General features: G+C 51.3%; 1 protein-coding gene across 8 annotated transcripts in view; it reads left to right on the forward strand.

The window, feature by feature from the left end:
* The window catches only part of ERGIC1 (endoplasmic reticulum-golgi intermediate compartment 1), a 122,183-nt gene that overhangs the window by 94,851 nt on the left and 3,857 nt on the right, over positions 1 to 23,475 (forward strand). For 6 of the 8 annotated variants that reach the window (XR_648745.4, XR_004183900.1, XM_003900526.3 and 3 more), the window contains 3 exons: positions 335 to 395; positions 6,505 to 6,605; positions 9,291 to 9,413. Coding sequence is in view for 4 of the 8 variants with exons in the window: in XM_003900526.3 (XP_003900575.1) it covers positions 335 to 395; positions 6,505 to 6,605; positions 9,291 to 9,413 (285 nt within the window). In the remaining 4 variants the exon portion in view is untranslated. Of the gene's footprint in view, positions 1 to 334; positions 396 to 6,504; positions 6,606 to 9,290; positions 9,414 to 23,475 lie in introns of those variants that run through there. The other 2 variants (XR_002522879.2, XM_021939959.2) reach the window with 2 other exon arrangements.

Raw genomic sequence — 23,475 nt, forward strand, 5'->3', positions numbered from 1 at the left:
TTACCAGCCGGGCAAGTTTTGGTGTCTTTCCAAGCCTTAATATGCTCTTCTGTGAAATGGGCCCAATGATACATCATTTGGGGCATGAAATGAAATTATATGAAGGGGCCAGGATGGAGCAGCACATAGTAGGTGCTAGAGATGGGAAACAAGCTTGTGCCTACTGTGTGCCAGGCCCGTGCTGCCTCTTGCTCGCCACAAATCTGCTGGAGCCCCCTTTTACACACTGGTAGGGTTCCTAGACCAGGTGGCACCTGGCCATCCCCCACAACCAGGGCCAGGCCTGGAGGTGGAGGTGTCCTGGGGACCATCCCCTCACTGAATTTTTCCACAGGTCCAGAACGTCCACGGAGCTTTCAATGCTCTCGGGGGAGCAGACAGACTCACCTCCAACCGTATGTATCCCTGCTGGGAACAGCCTTCTGCTCCAAGATACCCAGTACAGCAGGCAGGGATGGGGGAGGGCAGAGGGGTGGGGGTGCCTGTCCAGCACCCACTCCAAGGCAAGGAGGCTGCTCATGCTCCATTCCCACAGCTAGCCAGTGGGAAGGTGGACCCAGCCCCATCTGACGGAGAAGGAAGGCTTGTCCCGGGGAAGGTACATGCCATCCCTTGGCACAGCAGACGCATGCACACAGTGGATACCAGCTATTACCATTATTGTTGCTGTCATCACAGCCACATCATCATCCTTAGTTGAACTAATTACCTAAGATCCCACAGGGAGCTACAGCAGAACCAGAATCTGTTCTGGCTCCAGGTCGCATCGTGAGAACAGGTCTGTGGGTGGCCGAGTCAGGTCTGACCACATGGCTGCCTCCCCCACACCTCACTCTCCTCCTGCTCAAACTCCTCCCATCGACAGTGGCTCCTACTAGAGTCCTCACCCTCCTTAGCTCCCTGGCACCTTGGCCCAGATCAAAGAAAACAGCACATCTCCACATGCAGACAGGAGAGAATGCATACCTGTGTGTGCACACCAACACACATGAGCTCACATGGCCTCAGACCCGTGCACAGAATGGGCCCGGGAGGCCTGTCTGCTCAAGCAGACCCGCAGACCCACTGCTGCACAGGATACCTGGATTTTTCTTATTTCTCACCTGAGCTCACCTTTTTTTTTTTTTTTTTTTTTGAGACGGGAGTCTCTGCCTGTCGCCCAGGCTGAGTGCAGTGGCCGATCTCAGCTCACTGCAGCCTGCCTCCTGGTTCACCGCCATTCTCCTGCCTCAGCCTCCCCGAGTAGCTGGGGACTACAGGCGCCACCCGCCTCCGGCTAGTTTTTTGTATTTTTAGTAGAGATGGGGTTTCACCGTGTTAGCCAGGATGGTCTCTTGATTCTGACCGTGATCCAATCTGCCTCGGCCTCCCAAAGTGCTGGGATTACAGGCGTGAGCCACCACGCCCGGCCGAGCTCACCTTTTAATCCACGTCTTTTCTTGTTATTTCCTGAAATGTGTTTGCTCTCCCATTGTCAGGGATCCAAGGCAAAGAAAACATTCCTCTGTGACCTGCCCCCTGACAAATCAAACCTCATTTTTCTGTGTCCCTGTGAATCCTTGTCCATAAGCAGAAGTCACTTTTCTTTTTTTCCAAGGCATGGATCGCAGTTGACTGTCTGCTTTCTGTACCTGACCTTATTACATAGCCATGATTTTCTTACTTTCCAGTTGTAATGGGAGCACAGTTGTCCATCTTGCAGCTCTGCTGTGCTTTTCTTTCTTTCTTTTTTTTTCTTTTTGAGATGGAGTCTCACTCTGCCACCCAGGCTAGAGTTCAATGGCACAGTCTCGGCTCACTGCAACCGCAGCCTCCCGGGTTCAAGCAATTCTCCTGTCTCAGTCTCTGGGTAATTGGGATTACAGGTGCCCGCCACTATGCCCGGCTAATTTTTTGTATTTTTAGTAGAGACAGGGTTTCACCACGTTGGCCAGGCTGGTCTCGAACTCCTGACTTCAGGTGATCTGTCCCCCTCTGCTCAGCTTTTCTTTTTTTTTTTTTTTGAGACGGAGTCTCACTCTGTTGCCCAGGCTGGAGTGCAGTGGCCGGATCTCAGCTCACTGTAAGCTCCGCCTCCCGGGTTCCCGCCATTCTCCTGCCTCAGCCTCCCGAGTAGCTGGGACTACAGGCGCTCGCCACCTCGCCTGGCTAGGTTTTTTTTAATATTTTTTAGTAGAGACGGGGTTTCACCGGGTTAGCCAAGGATGGTCTCGATCTCCTGACCTCGTGATCCGCCCGTCTCGGCCTCCCAAAGTGCTGGGATTACAGGCGTGAGCCACCGTGCGCGGCTCTGCTCGGCTTTTCTAAGGCATTGTCTTCTCACTGGGAAGCAGCTGCTGTTTTCTGTGCTTCATCGTGGCAGTAATGCCTCTGATATGTACAGGGTTGGCGCTGTATTACCCGACTGCTTTTCAGCTGTGTCTGGTTCCCATTCATGCTGCCTCCAGCAACGGATAAGTAGACGGCAGCACCTCCTTATTTGAATGCAAATGTCTGGTTGTAATAGAGGTAGATGATTCTTGGTGTGGTGCTGTGGTCATTGTCGTTTTGTGTCATGGTAACATGCCATCCCACGTTGGCCGTCCACAAATGTTCGCAGCTATGATGGACGCCTCAGCTGCTGGACAGGAAAGAGGATCAAGCTAAGAAGGCCCAGAGTGTGCAAGCAGAGAGAGGGTGTGGACAGAAAACCTTGCCTTCTCCAGGGCTAGTGACGAAAGTCATCTCAGGCTGGCTTAAGTGGAGAGGAAAAGTATGAGATCAAGCGAGGGACAGCCGGGGAAGGGCTGGCTTTTATTTCCTCGGCTCCCAAGCTCAGTCCCCGGCACTGGGCCTTTGCCTTTGGAGGTCCCTCTGTGCCCAGGTCTTGCTGTGGGGGTTGCTTCGTAGCATTAAGGTCTCAGTTCAAATGCCACCACCTCCAAGAAGCCCTCGCTGGTCACCCTATCTAAAGTAACCCCCACTCCTAAGGACAAACCTGTTTTTTCTTCCTAGCATAGACCACTTTCTGAAATCACCTTGTTCTCCCAGTCATCTGCTGCCCTTGGCTGTTGCACCAGCTAGAACATAGCACTCTGCCTTGCCCACTGCTTTGTCCCCAGGACCCAGCCCTGTGCCCAGGGTATAGTGGGTGTATAATCGATTATTAGAGGCCTGGAGGCCACCGTGGAAGAGCTCCGGCCAGATGGTGGTGCAGTGCGGTTGTGAGGACCTTGGCCTCCAGTGTCCCGCTCCACTCTTTCCCAGCCCTGTGGTCTTGGGAAAGTCATTTAACTCTGCTAAGCCTCAGTTTTTGCATCTGTAAAGTGGGAAGAATCCTCTCCACCTTAAGCCTTGCCATGAGGATTAATGAGATACGTGTACAGAGTTTAGTACACGGCCTACCACATTGTGAGTGCTCAATAAATGTTGGCCGTTCGCGTCATTGTCGTCAACAGCTAACTTCAGGAACGAGATCCCCTAGGGCAGAATCTAAGGAGAACCTTTCCTGTATCAAATTGTGTCTTGTATTGTGATACTGAGTTGTTTAACTGGTCCCAAATGACATAACTGGGATGAAACCAGCTTGTCATGTATATGTAACACATAATATGGGCTGTCACATATATGTGTGTGTGTATATGTGTATGTAAGTATACACACACACACATATATATGGGCTGCTGGTTTAAAAATGCAGGTTCTGGGCCCCACTCCAGTGGCGGGATAGGGATGAAGCAAGATTGGCCAGACGTCGGTAATTGCTGAAGTTGGGAAGTGGGTACGTGGGAGTCCGTTATACGATTCCCTATGTTTTAGATTTGAATTTTTCCATAAGAAGATTATACAGGTAGGGGAGGAGGGAGTGAGCCTGAAGGGAGTGTGGGCCGGCCTAGACCAGGTTGGAGCCAGCAGTCTCTAGGAATGGTCAACTCACAAGGAGTCCACATGGGTCTAATTAACTGCAGTGTCTCCAGTGGGCACTTGGCAAATTGTATTAAAGGCCTTAAAAATGGTCATTGCCTTTGAGTCATCAATTGTACTCATAGGAGAGTAAGCTAAGGAAATAATTAAGAGAGTGTACAAAGATCTAGGAAAATAATGTTCATTAGGCCATTGTTTGTAAGAATGAAAATGAGGAACCACGTCAGTATTCAGGCATGGGGGTTGATTGAGCATGGTAACTGCCCAAGATGAGCGAGGAGTGTCAGGACCTTGCTGGCAGTCAGGCAGCAAACATTTATTGAGCACCTACTATATACTGGGCATTGGGCTAGGTTCTGGGGATAGAGAGATGAATAAAACAAACCTGTATGGAGCTTATGTTCTGTGTCTTAGACCTGAAAAGTTCATGATGTTCAGTTCTTACAAAAAGATACAGTATGGTGCTATTTTAGGAAAATATAAGTGTATATATAAACATGTCTGGCAGTTTATATGTGAGAATGTGAACCATAGTTTTCTGATGGTGAATTATGGGTGATTTTTTTTTTTTTGAGATGGAGTCTCACTCTACTGCCCAGGCTGGAGAGCAGTGGCGGCTCACTGCAACCAGCGATTCTCCTGCCTCGGCCTCCCTAGTAGCCGGGACTACAGGTGTGTGCCACCACGCCTGGCTAATTTTTGTATTTTTAGTAGAGATGGGGTTTCACTATGTTGGCCAGGCTGGTCTTGAACTCCTCACCTCAAGTGATCCTCCCACCTCAGCCTCCCTAAGTGCTGGCATTACAGGCATGAGCCACCATGTCCAGCCTTGTACAAATTTTAGCAAGAAATATTACAGGGGTGATTTTGATAAGGGATTCACTTTTTCATTTCTTCAAGTTTTTAATGTAGGGCAATAGGCACTTGGACACCACTGTCAAGCGTGGTCTTGGGCTCTTGTTTTAAAAATGTAAATACTGAGCTCCACCCTTGACCCATTTAATGGGCTGCTCCTGGAAAGAGGCCCAGGTGTCCTTTAATCCAAATGATTCGACTGCTTCTGACATCTGAGAACCATTACGGGGTTGAACAGAGAGATGTTGGAGTCTTCATGGACTTGGCTCGGCGGCTGCAGGACTTGTCTCAGGTTTTCAGAGGAACCCACTCAGAACAATTCAGGAAGCACTTCCTTTGCTTACTGAGATGTGGCTTTGGCAGGAAGGGACAGGAAGGGAGTGTCGGGGCAGGGAGGGAGTGTTAGGGCAGTGAATGCTGTCTGCATCCCCAGCCTTCTAACAGAAGAGGACTGACTCGGCTATGCGACCAGGATTAGAACCCACAGGCCTAAATTGCTGTGTTATTTTAGCTCTGTAGTCCGTGACCCGAGATTCTGGAAGGCCCATGAGCTTCCTGTAAGCATCCCAGAAGGCCCAGGACAGTTCATACCTTTCCTGGGTGATATCTGGCCGCTCTGGGCCAGCATTCTATTAGCCCAGCATTGGACTCCAGTTACCTCATGCTTATCAGCAGCTGATTCATCTGTGCTTTCATTCATGCCCCTGTCCAGTCATCTTTCCATCCGTTCATTCATTCAGTAAGCATTTGCCACGGTCCACTTGGTACCAGGCCCTGCACGGGGCTCTGGGGACACAGAGATGAGTAAGGCTCCATCCCTGCCTTCAGCAGCTCCCCCATCCAGGAAGAACTGATCTGCCGTTGATTTCTTTCCCCATTTTCAGTTACTCAGTGCTTCATCGGTGCAGTTTTTCTGGTTGATAGGCTCTTTTCTTTTTAATACTGAAACATAGTTTGTTTTAAAAGTAAAACTATTCAAACCATATCAGAGGCTGTACAATGAAATGGGATCTTTCTCAAATCCTGCCTTCCTCCCCAGAAGCTAAAGCTGCCCGTGGTTCCTTGGGCATCTTTCCAGATAATTCTCTTATATATTTACATGGATAGAGAGTGTCTCCCCCTCCCCCAATCCATGACTTGGTTCTTTTCCCTGTTGGAGAATAGCTGCTCCTAGCACCCACTTTTTTTTTTTTTTTTTTTTTATATAGTTTTTTTTTTTGAGACAGAGTCTTGCTCTGTCACCCAGGCTGGAGTGTAGTGGTGTGATCTTAGCTCACTGCAACCTCCGCCTCCCAGGTTCAGGCGATTCTCCTGCCTCAGCCTCCTGAGTAGCTGGGATTTTTGAATTTTTAGTAGAGACGGGGTTTCACCATCTTGGCCAGGCTGGTCTCGAACTCCTGACTGCAGAAGATCCACCTGCCTCGGCCTCCCAAAGTATTGGGATTACAGGTGTAAGCGACCACGCCCGGCCAACACTCACTCTTTCATGGTTGCTCTGTCGATGGACGTTTGGGTTGTTTCCAGAATTTTAATAATGTATACAGTGCAGGAGGAAGATCCTGATGGATAGAGTCTCCCAATTCCCAGTATCCAAGGGGAGATGAAGAGCAGTTGGTTGGTGGTAAAACTGTGGGGAATGAGCCCCCTGTTGTGCCCAGGGGGTTTAGGATTAGGACTGAAATGACATAGAGCTGTCAGCGGGCAGTGCCTGTCCCCCTGCTTCATTCTGCTGTGTCCTTCCCGCAGCCCTGGCCTCCCACGACTACATCCTGAAGATTGTACCCACGGTTTATGAGGACAAGAGTGGCAAGCAGCGGTACTCCTACCAGTACACGGTGGCCAACAAGGTGCGCGGGCGATGGCTGGGCCAAGCTCTGTGCGGCGGCGCCCTCTGCTGACCGAGAGCAGAGACGACAGGCGGCTGCACCAACGCACTTTCTTCTGGTTCCTTTCTGGAGGCCTTTCCTGGGGGTTAGCTTGAGCCAGGCTCTGTCTCTGGGTAAAGGTGAAAGGTCTAGTCCCTGCCATGTGGCAGTCTCAGAGTCAAGGAGAACAGATCTAACCAGGAGATAGGGTTTGAGAAAGAGCAGGTAGGCTCCGTCCTACAAAGGTCCTGGGGTTGCAGGGCTGTTTCTCAAACAGCCCTGCATCTGGTCCGAGTCCTTTAGACACAGACCCCAGGGTGCTCAACACACACAGACACTGCTGCTCTCAGGGCACAGGCACTTTACCCAAACTCATGAGGCTGCTGAGTCACACCAAGATGGCTGTTGATTAATTTGCTGTTGATTGACAGGGGTGTCCCCAGGACCCCAACACTCAAAGTCATGGAGAAGACACCAGGCCTTAGTGGGCAGCAGAGCATGGTCAGAGTCTGCAGAGTGGGATGGCCCAGAAATTAGTAGTCTCAAGCCAAGACAGGCTTGGACTTCCCCAGGGGCACCACACCAATGGGACATGAATACTTGAAGCCTGTTGGTTGAGATGCCCCTGCTAGACCCTGGTGGATGGGTTTTTCCCACTTACCACCAGGACTGTCCTTTTTCTTGCATTCCAAGGCTGCCCAAACCCCTTATAAGTGATACCTGTTTAGTTCAGTTAATTATAACAATAGTAGGAGGCATAGCTGTCAGTCATTGAGTACTTCCTGGGGGCTAGACGTGCTAAACTCTCTTCTTCCATCTTCTCAATCATCATGACAGCTCTGATGTTGAGACTGTTATTGAGCCCATTTTGTTGATTTGGCCATTGAGGCACTGAGAGGTGGTTGTAGAGCTATAAAGTGGCTGAGTGGGGATTAGAACAGGTTTTCCTTGAGCTCCAGAGCCTGGCTTCTTGATCACTTCATGCCTCAGTCTAAGGAAGGGGCTGTGAGCCTGCCCACCTGCAAGCTGCTCTCTGTCCAGTGACTTAGTCCCTCTGTTCTGACTCGCCCTAAATTGATGTTCCCGGGAGCTCTGTTTCTTTTATTCACTGTTTCACAAGGGGCATCTCATTGTAACCCTCACATGCTCATAGCAACTAACAGATGGAAAAGCACAGATGCAAGCTCAGGACCACACTGCAGTTCAAATTCCAGCTCAGACATTCACTAGCTATTGACCTGGGACAGGTCACATAGCCACTGTGTGCCTCAGTTTACTCATTCATAAAGTAGAGATGATACTTTATAAGATTGCTGTCATGTGAGACAATGTTTTCAAAAATGCCTAGCCCACCAAAAAAAAAAAAAAAACCTTTAGGTAAATGATACTGACTGTTGCTATTTTTCACTCTTTTTCTCTGTCCCTCAGCTCTAGGCTGTGACCCAGACAGTCAACCTACCCCAGAAGCTCTCCTAGAGAAAGATGATCTTCCCTTATTCAAAGCTCCTTTTCCCAATGCTTTGGCGAGGCCGAGCAGCCAGAGCAGCTTGCTCAGCTTCTCTGCGGCTGCAGCTGCACTCTGCCCTGGGAGCAGGCAGCAGTGACCCAGTGGGAGGTCAGGGCTCGGTGTTACCTCTGGAGCAGCCTGGGCTCCTCAGGCTCAGCATTTGGGGTTGGGGGTACCCCAGTGGTTCAATACGGTCTCCAGTTGTTGCAGATTTTAGCACCTTGAAGTGCCCAAACTGGAGAGATCCCAGGGGTCATCATCCCAGGCCCATCAGTGTTTAGATGGGGAAACCAAGTCCCTGAGGGAGGGAGGGGCTGGCCCAAGGACGCACTGTTAGCTCAGCCCCTTAGTATCCTTAGTCCCTGCTGTGTGCATTCTTGGGAAGGTTGGTGGCAGGGCAGGGCCTTCTGGCTTTGCAGTTCAGTCCATTCCTCTGAAGAAGCTAGCCCACTCCCCACACGGCGTTTACACCCGTCACACACACACACACACACACACACACACACACACACACACACACACATACTGGGTCTCCTGTTTATCCATCATGTGTGGCTCAGAATGTCCCCTCCCCAGTCTCCCAGAAGCCTCCCAGGAGAATGGGTCATTTGTTCATTTGTTCATGGCCCCCTCAACTCTCCATGACCCTCCATCCAACATGCGTGATGTCGCAGTGTTAGGGATATTCTTATGTCTTCCTCCTTCTGCAGACTGTGACTCCCTCTGGGGAAAAGGCAGGACTTGCTCACCTCGGGGTCCCCAGCAGCCAGCCATGGGCCACCACAGTGGAGGCGTTCAGCAAACCATTGTTGAATAAATGAATGGATTTCCCATGGCCTAGGGGTTGAAGGAGGCCATAGGCCTTTACTCAGCCAACAATTACACTTTTCCTTTTACAGCTCTGCTTCCTAATGTATTTTCTGATTCTGGTGCTCCTTGCAGCTCACATGGTCAATTTCTAAACAACCAAGGGGGTCAAAAATGCCCAGCTGTGCACAGCGGAGTTTAGGGCCTCCAGGGGAAGGGATGTGAGAGAGGGAGTGGGGGAGTCTGGCTTTGTGGAGCAGAGAGGGAGGAAAGTCCTTTCTGGAGGGTTACTGGGGGACCCACCCACCCTGGGACACAGTTTGAACTTCTGATTCTCATATCCTCTACCCCAGGAATACGTTGCCTACAGCCACACAGGCCGCATCATCCCTGCCATCTGGTTCCGCTACGACCTCAGCCCCATCACGGTCAAGTACACAGAGAGACGGCAGCCGCTGTACAGATTCATCACCACGGTGAGTGGCCTGGGGCAGTGGGTTGGGCCCTGAGCCAGCCACCCTGCGCCTGCTCTGGGCCCCTTTCCTTAGTGCCCCTCACCTGTTCTTGCTGAAACAGGATGCAGCCTACAGGGCTAGCGGCTCTGGCTGCGCGCAGGAGGCTTCGACCCGAAGGATGCTGAGAAATGTTCTCAGAAACACATCAGTATCAATGACGTTTTGTCTAGAAAGTATTTTCCAGAGGGGAATGCCCCGAAATCCATTTAATTCCTGAAGCAAATCTCCATATGGTTCCAGGAGATGTTTAGGATTTTCTCCAGTTTTTTATTGTTATGGAAATTATTCTTAGCAGAGTTTATCCTTTAACGTGTAAATTTTACACCAAAGATTTAACTCATTTTTTTTCAGGTCTAATTTCCAGTTGTAGCTGCTGATAGGGTCAGATTTTTCTCTTTTCCTTCCTCCCTGTTCTCTCTTTTTTGCCATGGTCTTTACCACGTCCAGTTTTCTCTAGGGCAGCTTCAAGCTGATGTTAGTTTTCCTTTATGCTGATTATTTCTATCACGTCTACTGTTTCCTGGCCTCCCATTCAGAAGGTCCTTGGGATCAGAACAGGAGGGCCAGGGTGCCCTCCTTCACCCAAGAGGCCCAGGAGGCACTGAAGAAGCCAGAGTTAGCTGAGATGGAAGAGACAGGGTGGCTATCCCTACTTCACAGATTTGGAAACCGAGACCTAAAGATAAATATAGCATTGGGAGGCCCTTATTATTCTGTACTTCTTTGTACTTGTAATGATGGTTCAAGATCAAAGGTCTTGGCTCTTTGATTTCCCACAATAACTAGGTCAGTATTAGTCAGAACTCTGTTACCGAAGATCCAGAACCAGACCTTGAGCTGGCCTGAGGAGTAGAAGGTCTCAGGCATGGCTGGATCCAGCCTCAAACATTGCCAGGAATAGGTCTCTGTCTTCGGATCTGCTTTCCTCTATACTGACTTCATCTTCAAGTCAGTAGAAATGGCCTCTTTCTCAGTCATTCTAACCAAGTCCTAGATAGGACAGTGCTCTCACTGGCCCTGCTCAGGCCTCATGCCATCCTTGTGGCCTGAGAAATCAAATGCTCTGGTTGGCCAGGCTTAGGCCCTGTACCTGCTCTGGTGTCAACCCCATCCAAACCACAGGGACAGTGATTGTGAGGAATGAGGTTCCTCAAGAAAAGGCAGGGGCCAGCTACTGGAAGAGGAAAGAGTGGGTGCCAGGAGGCAGAACAGTGGGATGCTGTGACAGGGCCTCTGCCTTCTCATCTGTGTCGTAAGAACGATCATCTCTGTTCCTGCCACCTCCCAGGGCCTTGTGGGACTCAGGAGATCGTGAAAGGAGAAGCTCTGTGTAGATATGAAAAGCCAAGTAGGACGGGGCACAGTGGCTCACACTTGTAGTCCCAGCACTTTGGGAGGCTGAGGTGGGAGGATCGCTTGAGGCCAGGAGTTTGAAACCAGCCTGGGCAACATTGTGAAAGCTTATCTCTAAGAATCTTCTTAAATTAGCTGGATGTGGTGGTGTATGCACCTGTAGTCCCAGCTACTTAGGAGGCTGAGGTGGGAGGATCACTTGAGCCCCGGATTTTAAGGCTACAGTGAGTCATGATCATACCACTGCACTCCAGCCTGGGCAACAGAGCGAGACCCTTTCTCTAAAAAACAAAACAAAAACCCCCACAAAACAGACAGAGACATACAAAGGGTGTCATAAGTCTGGTGCTTACATGAGCCTCAGACAGTTTTTTGCTGTTCTTTTTGACCACATAAAAGTTAGAAACTTCTGTTCAACAAATGGCACATAACATAAAGCAAAAACACCACACGCAGCCTGGGAAGATACTGGCCACACATATGGGAAAGAGGCAGCCTTCAGAATTCATATGTAAAGAACTCCTAGAGATCAGTAAGAAAAAGTTAACCACCAGGCCGGGCGCGGTGGCTCAAGCCTGTAATCCCAGCACTTTGGGAGGTCGAGGTGGGTGGATCACGAGGTCAGGAGATCGAGACCATCCTGGCTAACGTGGCGAAACCCCGTCTCTACTAAAAATACAAAAAACTAGCCGGGCAAGGTGGTGGGTGCCTGTAGTCCCAGCTACTCGGGAGGCTGAGGCAGGAGAATGGCGTAAACCCGGGAGGCGGAGCTTGCAGTGAGCTGAGATCCGGCCACTGCACTCCAGCCTAGGCGACAGAGCGAGACTCCGTCTCAAAAAAAAAGAAAGAGAGAAAGAAAAAGTTAACAACCAAAAAAAAATAGACAAGGCCAAGGACCAGGTCTTCACAGAGGAGATGATACTGGCAGTGAAAAGATGCTCAAGTTCACTAGAAATTGGAGGGATGAGATTTAAAACAAGACTCAATTCAGGCCAGACATGGTAGCTCAAAGATGTAATCCCAGCACTCTAGAGGGGTGGCAGCAGGAGGATCACTTGAGGCCACGATTTTGAAACCAGCCTGGTCACCACAGCAAGACCCCATCCCTACAAAAGAAAAGTTAAAAAATTAGCTAGACATAGTGGTGCATGCCTGTAGTTTCAGCTACTTGGGAAGCTGGGGTGGGAGCATTGCTTGAGCGTGGGAGGTTGACACTGCATTGAGCCATGATGGTGGCACTGCACTCCAGCCTGGGCAACAAAGTGAGACCTGGTCTCAGAAAAATGAAAAAATTAAAAGACCCAATTGAATCCTATTGGACTGACAGAAATTGAAAACTTGGCCGGCTCACACCTGTAATTCCAGCACTTTGAGAGGCTGAGGCAGGCAGATCACCTGAGGCCAGGAATTCAAGACCAGTCTAGCCAACATGGCAAAGCGCTACTAAAAATACAAAAATTAGCAGGGCATGGTGATGTGCACCTGTAATCCCAGCTATTTGGGAGGCTGAGATGGGAGATTCACCTGAACCTGGGAGGCAGAGGTTGTGGTGAGCCAGGATCACTCCACTGCACTCCAGCCTGGGCAACAGAGTGAGACTGTCTCAAAAAAAAAAAAAAAAAGAAGGCCAGGTGTAGTGGCTTATGCCTGTAATCCCAGCACTTTGGGAGACCGAGGCGGGTGGATCACGAGGTCAGGAGATCGAGATCAACTTGGCTAACACGGTGAAACCCCGTCTCTACTAAAAATACAAAAAATTAGCCGGGCGTGGTGGCAGACACCTGTAGTTCCAGCTACTGGGGAGGATGAGGCAGGAGAATGGCATGAACCCAAGAGGCGGAGCTTGTAGTGAGCCGAGATTGCGCCACTGCACTCCAGCCTGGGTGACAGAGCAAGAAATCTGTCTCAAAAAAAAAAAAAAAATTGAAAACCTGCTACTACAAAGATTGGGAAGATGTGAAGCCATGGGAACCCACATGTACTACTGGTGTGCAGGGACATGGATGTAGCTACTCTGAGGGGAGATGCATAGACCCCAGGACCCAAAAAATCAGGGGATTTGTGAGCAAATGATTTCACCCAAGACCCCACAGGTAGCACACCCCAAGTGGGTCTTGGTGCTGAGTCTTACTCCAGCTCTCCTACTTCATTCCCACGATAAGCCACACACAGAGATACAAGTAGGTTCCCTGGTGCCTCCATGCAGGTCTAGACCACTCCTCAGAGGCCCTAGCACCTGTAGCATTGACTGTAGCAGAGAAACCCCCTCCATCCATGCCTCGCAGTAGGTTCAGAAGGCTCTTCTCTGTCCCTGTTTCTGTTTGCTGTTGTATGGAAAGCAGCTGAGACTCTGGGCATTAAAAATCACCTGGTAATGGCCGGGCATAGCGGCTTATGCCTGTAATCTCAGCACTTTGGGAGGCTGAGGCAGAGGGATCACTTGAGGTCAGGAGTTCAAGACCAGCCTGGTCAACATTGCAAAACCTCATCTCTACTGAAAATAGAAAAATTAGCCAGGCATGGGGGTAGGCATTTGTAGTCCCAGCTACTCGGGAGGCTGAGGAAGGAGAATCACTTGAACCCAGAAAACGGATGTTGCAGTGAGCCAAGATCATGCCACTGTATTCCAGCCTGGTGCCAGAGCGAGACTCTGTCTCACAAAATAATAATAAATTGGCCGGGTGCGGTGGCTCACACCTGTAATCCCAGCACTTTGGGAGGCCGAAGTAGGTGGATCACCAGGTCAGGAGTTCGAGACCAGCCTGACCAGCATTGTGAAACCCCATGTCCACTGAAAATATAAAAAATTAGCCGGGCATAGTGTTGCATGCTTGTCGTCCCAGCTACTCGGGAGGCTGAGGCAGGAGAATTGCTTGAACCTGGCAGACAGAGATTGCAGTGAGCCGAGATCACGCCACTGTACTCCAGTCTGGACAGAATGAGACTCCATCTCAAAAAAAAAAAAAAAGAAAAGAAAAGAAAAGAAATCACTTGGCAAGTGGCTGAGAAATGAAGGGACTTCATTTATTCATTTAACATTTGCTAGAATTCACCATGTGCTGACCTCTGTAGCAGGCACCAGGGTTAGCTGAATCATACACAGTCCCTGCCTTCAAGGAGACCCCGCTGGTGGGGCAGATGAGTGAGCGCAGGGAGCATTGATGGGGCTGTAGTGGAGATGTGTGCCTGACACTGCAGGCAAACGAGAGGGCGCCATCCCCTTTGTTTGGGAAGCTCCAAGAAGGGAATCCTGTGATGGGCCTTGAGCTGAGGAGAAAGGGCCCTGGGAAAGGGAATACTATGCGCAGAGGTGCCCAGTGTAACGTGTCCTATGCAGGCCATGCCACCCCCTTTGGCAGGTGACGGACTCCCCAGTGAGCTGCTGACCTTCTGAGAGCAGGAGGCTCCCAGAAGCCACAGGGAAGACGCTTCCTTTGTCAGAGACCCAATGCCTCCATGATTCCTTCTTCTCTTCCTGTCCTTGGCCACCAGCCTGTCCTCCATCTCTGCCCCACCCACCTCTGCTCAAGCATGGGCTGACAAAGCCCCGGGCTCGTGGGCCACACTGCTGCAGGGAACCTCCTGACATCATTAGACTGGTGGTTCTTCTGAAGGCCCCGTGCCACCACCTTGGTTGCCATGGTAACCGTGGGGTCAGCTCTGAAGGAGCCAGCCGGCCGGCTGTGCCTGGCAGATGGCGTCATTGTGGAGCTTCAAAGGCCCTTGTCACAGGGCAGCAGATGTGGAGATGACGCCAGCACTCAGACACACACATACACACACGGCACAAAGATCCCTGGGACCCCTCGGAGGGTGGGGTGGGGCCAGGATGGAAGTGGAGGCACCTGCTGTGGCTTCTCTTTCTCTCTTTTTAAAATCAAACACTTGCGTGCAAAGCCCCTAAACGGCAAATGGGGGCCTCTGCAAATAGCTCCTTAGAGGGGCTGGAGACGAAGAGGGGCTTAGGTCAGGATGTCGTCATGTGGCGGCTGCGGGGCTGGGAGGCAGCTGTGGGTGGGCTGGAGGGAGGGAGGGTAGAGGCAGGTGGAGCCTCCCAGATGCATTGCCAAGTGTTAAGTACCTGGCTGCTCCCAGGTTGCCCCCGCAGGGTCTCATTGTCCCGAAAGGGCTTGTTTATCCCCAGCCTAAACAGTTTTTCCTCCTGGAAGTCTTTAGCCAGGCTTCCTGGAGCTCCTCTCTCTCGGCACGTGGGGCACCTTGCTCAGAGCGATGTTCTGTGCTCTATCAGAACATTCCAGTGCTAAGGGAGTAAACAGATCATATTTGACGACATGCAACTAATCCCCTCCAAAGTGCTCCCCTCCCACACAACACATTTGTCCCCTGCCACTTGCTGAAGCTCCCTTTTTGAGATTGAGATTGCATTCAAGTGGGTTGTGGTGACAGACTGGATGGCTTCAGAGGTGTCAGATCTCTTTCCTCGCGTGGTTGATTTTATTTTGGAGGAACAGCCAGAAGTCCATTAAACAAAGTGCCAGTTGGGCCAGTATGGCCGGGATGGTTTTTGCCCACCAAGAAGTACTGGATGGCGATGACACCCTCCCGTTGCGTGCTACTCAAAACTTACCATTCTTGAAGACTTGTGCAGCTCACTTAACTTGAGTGGTGCTCAGGGCCCTTGGCCAGGGCTTAACTTGGGTATGAGGGAGAGTTGCTACAGGGAGCCCCACCCACAGACGTTCCTCTCTGCTGCCCTCCTTCATGCTTTCTAACCAGGGGACTAATCCCCCAGACTTCAGATTGCCCTGCCTGGTTGCCAGGCCTGATGATGACCTCCGGGTCTGACTTACCTGTGTCCCTAGCATCCAGTGAAGGGCCTGGCCTGGACACAGGTGCTCAGAAATGTGTAAGGGGCAGCTGCCTAAAGAAGTGATCATATTTTCAGCTGGGCGCAGTGGCTCACACCTGTAATTCCAGCACTTTGGGAGGCCAAGGTGGGCAGATCGCCTGAGGCTAGGAGTTCAAGACCAGCTGGGCCAACATGGCAAAACCTTGTCTCTACTAAAAATACAAACAATTAGCCAGGTGTGGTGGTGCATGACTGTAGTCCCAGCTACTGTGGAGGCTGAGGCAGGAGAATCACTTATACCTGGGAGGTGGAGGCTGCAGTGAGCCAAGATCATGCCACTGCACTCCAGCCTTATCTCAAAAAAGAAAAAAAAAAAAAAAAAAAAAGATCATATTTTCCCTAGCCAGACAGGATGAGGGGAAAAAGTGATCATATGGCTACCCCTATTAAGCACCTACTATGTGCCAGGTAATTACATAGTTACCTCCTTTAACCCTCCCAGCAACCCCTCAAGGTAGATGATTTTGTTCCTGTTTTATAAATGGATTAAACTGAGGCTCAGAGAGGTGAAAAAACTCGTCCAAGAACACACAGCCAGCAAATGGCAAGGCTCGAACGTGACCCCAGTGCCTGCCTCTGCAACATCCCCTACCCCCAGCACTGTCTCGGGAGCCTCTGTCTTCCAAAACAAGGGCTGTCAGGGGTGTTGCAGCAACAAAGCCCCCAGAAGTCATAGAACTCCTGGTAGGACAGACACCAGGATCATTTGATACAGTGACTTTCATCCTGGGAATCAGGAGGAAATATTAGAGCAGGAAACAAAGTTTTATTTTATTGTGAATATGCATGGTGAAATCACAGCTTCACACATACAAACCATTAAAAAAGCCATCGGCCATCTAAGGCAGATTGGCTGATAGTTTGCAAGTTTTCCTGCCCATATCTGATACCTTTTGTTCATCTGTTTAGGCTTCTGCAAACATTTGCCAAAAACTAAGGCAGCAAGGGCTGGGGCAGGAAAGAGGGCAGTGGGCATTAAGAAGAATTGGCAAGGCTGGGCTCGGTGGCTCACGCCTCTAATCCCAGCACTTTGGAAGGCCGAGGCGGGCGGATCATGAGGTCAGGAGTTCAAGACCAACCTAACTAACACGTCTCTACTAAAAATACAAAAATTAGCCAGGCATGGTGGTGCTGTAATCCCAGCTACCTGGGAGGATTCTCCTGCTGAGGCAGGAGAATCGCTTGAACCAGGGAAACAGAGGTTGCAGTGAGCTGAGATCGTGCCATTGCACTCCAGCGTGGGTGACAGAGCAAGACTCCATCTCAAAAAAAAAAAAAGAAGAATTGACAAGAGACAAACTTCAAACTGAGAAGGTTCTACCCACTAAGATGATGTGAGTTGGAAAAATGACCGTCTTGGCCCTGGAGTGGCAGGACAGCCTTCAGAGCTCCCATATGCAGCCTCGGTTCTCTGCTCTCTGCCCCCACTACCCTGCTCAGAGTTCCCTCGGTGTCTCCCTTCCTTGGACCATGAGCTCCAACAAAGCCAGGTTTAGTCATCGCTGATCTCTTGATCCAGTGCGTCGATGTGGGAATAAATAGGTGTCAAACAGTGAGCAAATAGAAGGAGAGTTGTACGCCTTGGTACACCCCCCACCAAGACGATTTCTGTTCTCCAAGGGACAGAACAGAACCCATATTAGGAGCTTGGTGATTCAGGTCTGGAAATGTGTGAAACGCTTCAGTTCAGATCCTTCCATGGTATTCCGAGCTGAACTAGATCTTCAAGAAGGTTGTGTTCCAGAAACAGATTGCTCCAAACTGGGCCTGCACACAGACAGGGGCCTCCTGGCGCGCGCGCTCCCAGAGCAGGTTCGGAGGCGGAAGAGGAACATGAGACCGAGTGGGCTCCATTTTGCACACCAGGCTGGTTTTTATAGATGCACAGCTTCTTACTTCACAGCCCTTGCTGACGGGGATCCCTTACGTCAGGAAATTTGGTACGTAAACCTTGACAGAATTGAGAAGACAGATTCCCTGCATGGAAGCTATCTGTACATGAAGAGAGGGGCTAGGAAGAGTCTTCCGGCTGGGAATGGAGCAAGGTGGGCTAAGAGAAAAGGCAGGCCCTTGGCAGCCTCCCAAACCTGGCTTCTAGTGATCCTTGCTTACTCGGTAGCCCTGTGACTGTGGACAAGTCATTCCCTCTCTGACCTTCTGTGTCCTTGTCTGTGAAATGAGGGTCACCTAGCAGTGGCAAGGATTGAATGAGAAAAGAGGAGAAGGTGCCATCTCAGACCCAGCACATAATAGGTGCTCAACCAAAGTGAGGTTCTTTCGAGGTGGGGTGGGTGGGTATTTTGCAGCCCATAGGAATTGTGAACATGTCAGGGGGAGGCCTCTACTCTCCCGAGGCCCCCGGAGCTTTGGAAGGCCTGATACCACACCCTCTCCTCCCCCATTCCCAGCCTTTCCAGGGCCCAGTCAACCACTTCCCTTCCACGACTACACCCCCGGCCTCTGCCTCTCCCGCGACTTTGGTGTTCTCATCCCCGGCTCCAGCCTGTCTGCCGCTGCTGGAGCCTGATGAGACTCCAATTCATTATTTATTTCCTCATGCCGCGCTTCCTCCACACTCTTTTAAAGCAGTGAACAAGGAAAGTGACTGAACAGTTCCTGGGCGCTTAGGGTGCAGCAGGCAGCTGGACAGTGTCATCTCAGTCCCTGCAGTGGGCCCCATTCTACAGATGGGGGAAACTGAGGCTCAGAGAGGTAAACTGGCTTTCCCGGCCAGGGCCACAGAGCTGGGATTGGACCCCAGGAATGTCTAATCCAAAACCCACAATCTCACCTCCCACGGCGGTGTGTGTGGTGCTTCTCCACTGCACGCTATGGGAGAGTAATGGGGAGGGGAGTACTAATGCACTGGGAAGGCGTTTGTGCTGGTGGAAAAACAGGCATTTAGCTTCCCCTCCAGTGTGGCTAACACATCCTTCCCATAAGGAATTAAGAACCATAATGAAAATGTAAGGGAAACACACACGCACCTCTTTTAAAGGTAGACAAGCTGACTTCATTCTAGTCACAGTGGGAGGCCAAGAAGCTGAGGGCCCCTGGGAGGAAGTTGCTGGTGGGCACAGAGGGGCATTATCGGATGACGTCTGATGAATGCCACTTCCTGCACTGCCCTCAGACTCACTGGGGCCCAGGTATTGAACTGGCCTTATTTCTGTTTCTGGAGCTGTGGCTGCTGCCCAGAGCAGTGGTGCGTGCACTGGCTGAGGTGGCCCTTCCTGGCTCAGCGGCCCTGCTTCCTCATCCCCTACGGGGAAGACCCCGCCCCAGGTTGTCCCTAAGCCTTGAGGCCGGGTTGGGAGATACAAGAGCATGGCAGCGGCAAGGGACCAAGCCACTCTCAGTCAATGCCACCACAGTCCTAGGGTTTAGCCTTCCCTTTTTTTTTTTTTTTTTTTTTTTTTTTTGAGACAGAGTTTCACTCTTATTGCCCAGGCTGGAGTGTAATGGCGTGATCTCGGCTCACTGCAACCTCCACCTCCCGAGTTTAAGCCTCCTGAGTAGCTAGGATTACAGGCACCTGCCACCATGCTCAGCTAAGTTTTGTACTTTTAGTAGAGACAGAGTTTCACCATGTTGGCCAGGCTGGTCTCGAACTCCCAACCTCAGGTGATCACCCGCCTCGGCCTCCCGAAGTGCTGGGGTTACAGGCACGAACCACCATGGCCGGCCAGTCTTCCCATTTTTAAAAGCCACAAAACAGGCACCGGGAGCTAGGGTGGCACAAGAGCACATGGATGGGAGGGGTCCAAGCCAGTTCTGCCAGCCTCCAAAGCCCAGGCCCTCCATGGCATCGCTTTCCAGGTGCAGGGTCTCCAGGCGCAGCGACTTAGTGGAGAGGGGCACCTCCTGCCTGCCCCGTCCGAGGTCTCCCCCTCCAGGCCCACCTTTTCATCAGCACTGCCTTCCCCACGCCCCCGACTGACTCCCCTGAGCAAGTCACCTTTGCCCCTGCCTTGGGTGTGGAACTCTGTGCCTTTCCTCAGCAGGTCATTCATTCCCTCACTCTGGAACCCACCCATCCGCTCCTCATTCTTTCACTCACTCCTTTACTTATTCAACAAACGCGTCTTGTGCACCTCCCATGTGGTCCATTATGTCTGCTATCTTCTCTCCCTTGGGCATTCAGGAAAATGAGAGTTTTCCCGATAGACTTCAGGTGGTGAGATTTAGGGAGCTCCCTCACTGGCCAGAGGATGGAACCCACTTCTGGCCTAAGGTGCTTTGCCCCACAGGGATGTTCTTCATCACAAACACATCTTGGCACTCACCTGAGGACACCCTGTCTGGGCCTCAGCTACCCGATCTGTTGAATGGGTTGCTGGGCAACTTCAGAGGGCCCTTAGAGTGTGTGGGCCCCCGGCAGCCACAAAGAATCTGCCCGTGGTGCCTGGGACACTCTTGCTGTCCTGTTCTTATGTGACTCATCCTGCCCTCTGCTAAAAGTGCCAGAGAGAGAACGAAAGTTGAGACCCAAAGGTGTGCTCTGGGGAATAAGTAATATTTTACTGATTTTTCTGGTTGAGTGGGTCTCGGGTTTAGAAAATTCCATATCTTAACCACAAGGTTAGAGCCTTCCAGTGAACTGAAAGATCAGATCAGGTTTCGTTTACTGAACATCTAAGTGCGAGGTGCCCCAGGTGTGTTTTCAGCAGAGCAGCAGGGGTTTTCCCGTTTTATTTTTGTTTTTATTTATGTATTTATTTATTTATTTTATTTTATTTTATTTATTTTTTTTTTTTGAGACGGAGTCTCGCGCTGTCGCCCAGGCTGGAGTGCAGTGGCGCGATCTCGGCTCACTGCAAGCTCCGCCTCCCGGGTTCACGCCATTCTCCTGCCTCAGCCTCCTGAGTAGCTGGGACTACAGGCGCCCACCACCGCGCCCGGCTAATTTTTTGTATTTTTAGTAGAGACGGGGTTTCACTGTGGTCTCGATCTCCTGACCTTGTGATCCGCCCGCCTCGGCCTCCCAAAGTGCTGGGATTACAGGCGTGAGCCACCGCGCCCGGCCTTATGTATTTATTTATTTTGGCAACAGTCTTGCTTTGTCACCTCGGCCGGAGTGCAGTGGCTGAATCTCGACTCACTGCAACCTCCACTTCCCGGGTTCAAGCAATTCTCATACATCAGCCTCCTGAGTAGCTGGGATTACAGGCGCCTGCCACCATGCCCAGCTAATTTTTGTGTTTTTGGTAGAAACAGGTTTCACCATGTGACCAGGCTGGTCGCAATCTCCTGAGTTCACATGATCCTCCTACCTTGGTCTCCCAAAGTGCTGGGATTGCAGGCATGAACCACTGCACCGAGCTGGCTTTCCTGTTTTATAGATGAAGAAACTGAGGCCCATAAAGGCTTTCCCACGGCTAGAATTAGCAAGTGATGCAACGATGCAGCCTCCAAAGGCTGGGTGCTCTCTGCTGCCACGGCAGGAAAGCCGGGTGGACTCCCCAGCCCTCACCTCGTGCCACCCTCACCATGTCCAACAGGGAGGTACACACCTCCCAGCCCCAGCTTTGCCCTGGGCTCCCCTGGAGAGGCCTCGTTTCTCTGTGTGAACAACAACAGGCTGTGGGAACTAAGTGTCAGGACTGCAATTTGCTTTGTTTTCATTTTAATTCATTAGTGTTCCTCCCAGGCCCCGTCCCCACAGCCCAGAGACATGCCAATCACCGTCTTCCCTCCTGCCAGTGGCACCCCTGCCCTCCCCTGCATGAGTTCCTGAGATCCCGCCAGCATCTCCTCCAGCTTCAGAATATCTGCTGTTGGATCCCATTGTTCCCACATCATCCCAGGAATCCTCAATGGCAAAGCCTGTCATCTTGCTGCCGCCCATGCAGGGCCTGAATTCCAAGGCAGACACACCACCTGGCACAGCCTCGTGGCTGCATCTCCCCATGTTCCAGCAGGCATGGTGACCTAAGACAAGGACAGCCATGACCAGCCACTTCCCTGAGCGGGTTCAGGTGTGGGAACGCCCTGGCGCTGGACATTTCTGAATCTTTCCATGTCGGAATCCAGGAAGTGCCACTCCTGGGAGGGCCAGAACCCCCTCCTGTGACTACGTCGCCTCATGCCAGTCACCTCCTACTGACTGCCAGTGTGCTGGGGAGGCCTGAGGGATGAGAGAGAAAATAATGAAAGCAGGGCCGTGGCAATGTGGGCCTGGCCGCTAGAGTTCTCTCAGCACTTTTTGTTTGTTTGTTTTAAGTCACGGGACCAGCCATGGTGGCTGACACCTGTAATCCCAGCACTTTGGGAGGCCGAGGCGGGCAGATCAGTTGAAGTCAGGGATTTGAGACTATCCTGGCCAACATGGTGAAACCCCATCTCTACTAAAAATGCAAAAATTAGCTGGGCATGGTGACGGGCACCTGTAATCCCAGCTACCTGGGAGGCTGAGGCAGGAGTATCTCTTGAACTCAGGAGCAGAGGTTGCAGTGAGCCAAGATCACCTCCAATCTGGGTGACAAGAGTGAATTTGAGTCTCACTCTTGTCAAAAGAAAAAAGACATGATCTTGCTCTGTCACCTAGGCTGGAGTGCAGTGGTGCAGTCATAGCTCACAGCAGGCTTGACCTGGGCTCAAATGATCCTCAGGCCTCAGCCTCCAGAGTAGCTGGGACCACAGCCACCATACCTGGCCAATTTGTTTTTATTTTTTGTAGAGATGGGGATCTCACTGTTTTGCCCAGGCTGGGCTCAAGCTCCTGGACTCAAGCCATCCTTCCATCTCCCAAAGTGCTGAGATTACAGGCATGAGCCACTGTGCCGGCTGAGTTCTCTCAGCTTTGAGGAAAGCTCCCTGGAACGTGTCAGAATTTCCCCTCCCCTCACCCCTCCTCTCACCTCCTCAAGTGAACAGTGACCAGCCCCTTCAACAGATGCGGGGTGATGGGGGCACACTGACCAGTATCAGTAGATACTCAGAGGGAGTCTGCCTCAGGGTTCCCCCTTAGAGTGACTGAGCCAGTTGCATAGCAGTTTCCATGCCCCAGGGCCTCAGTTTCCCCTCAGGCGATGTGCTTTCCTGCGTACCTCAGTACACACATTGTCTCCCTCTGGTGTGGGCCAGCCCCATGAAAGGAGAGTTGAGACTGAGTGCCAGGTGTCTGTGAGTCATAAGCATTCGAGTTCCAAATTGTGTGTAGATGAATACAGATGTGTTGTGTGTGTGTGTGTGTGTGTGTGTGTGTGTGGTTATTTTTTATTTTTTGCTTCATTGCTCGTAAGTCACATTTTCCTATCTTCTGATCCAAGCTCTAAAAGCGTTTTGTGGTATAAAATCTCCCATCATCTGATCCACTCTACCGAAATAAACCAGCTCCCCTGCCGTCATCTTCCCTGAAAAGTACCCCTGCGTCATGCTCTAAGGCCAGCAGGGAGGGGCCGTGCCCACTTAAAACACTTCACCATAATCCCCCCAGCGCCCCCCGGTCCTCTCCACTCCCTGGGGGGCCGCTCCAGTTTCCTGGGCTGTTATTACTGGAGGACCAGCTGCTTCCTGCCACCCATCCATACAGACCTGGTCTGTCCATCCTGGGCCTCACAGGCCTCCGCTTAGCTCATCTCATGGAAATATCATTTTAAAAAATAAACACTGGTTTGATTCGCACTTCCCTCTCGCCTTTGCTGTGTCTCCTGGCCTCCCACCACTGGGCACCACTTCATCTATTAAGGTGTTCTTGGCTCCCAGAGTTCCCCAGAGGTTGCGGGTCAGTGGCTGGCCGTCCACCTGTGGTGCCTCTGGGGCCGCTAATGGCCTCTGGGGCCACACAACTGTTTATTT

The sequence above is a fragment of the Papio anubis genome, chromosome 5 (assembly GCF_008728515.1).
Source record: "Papio anubis isolate 15944 chromosome 5, Panubis1.0, whole genome shotgun sequence".
Classification (NCBI taxonomy): Eukaryota; Metazoa; Chordata; class Mammalia; order Primates; family Cercopithecidae; genus Papio; species Papio anubis.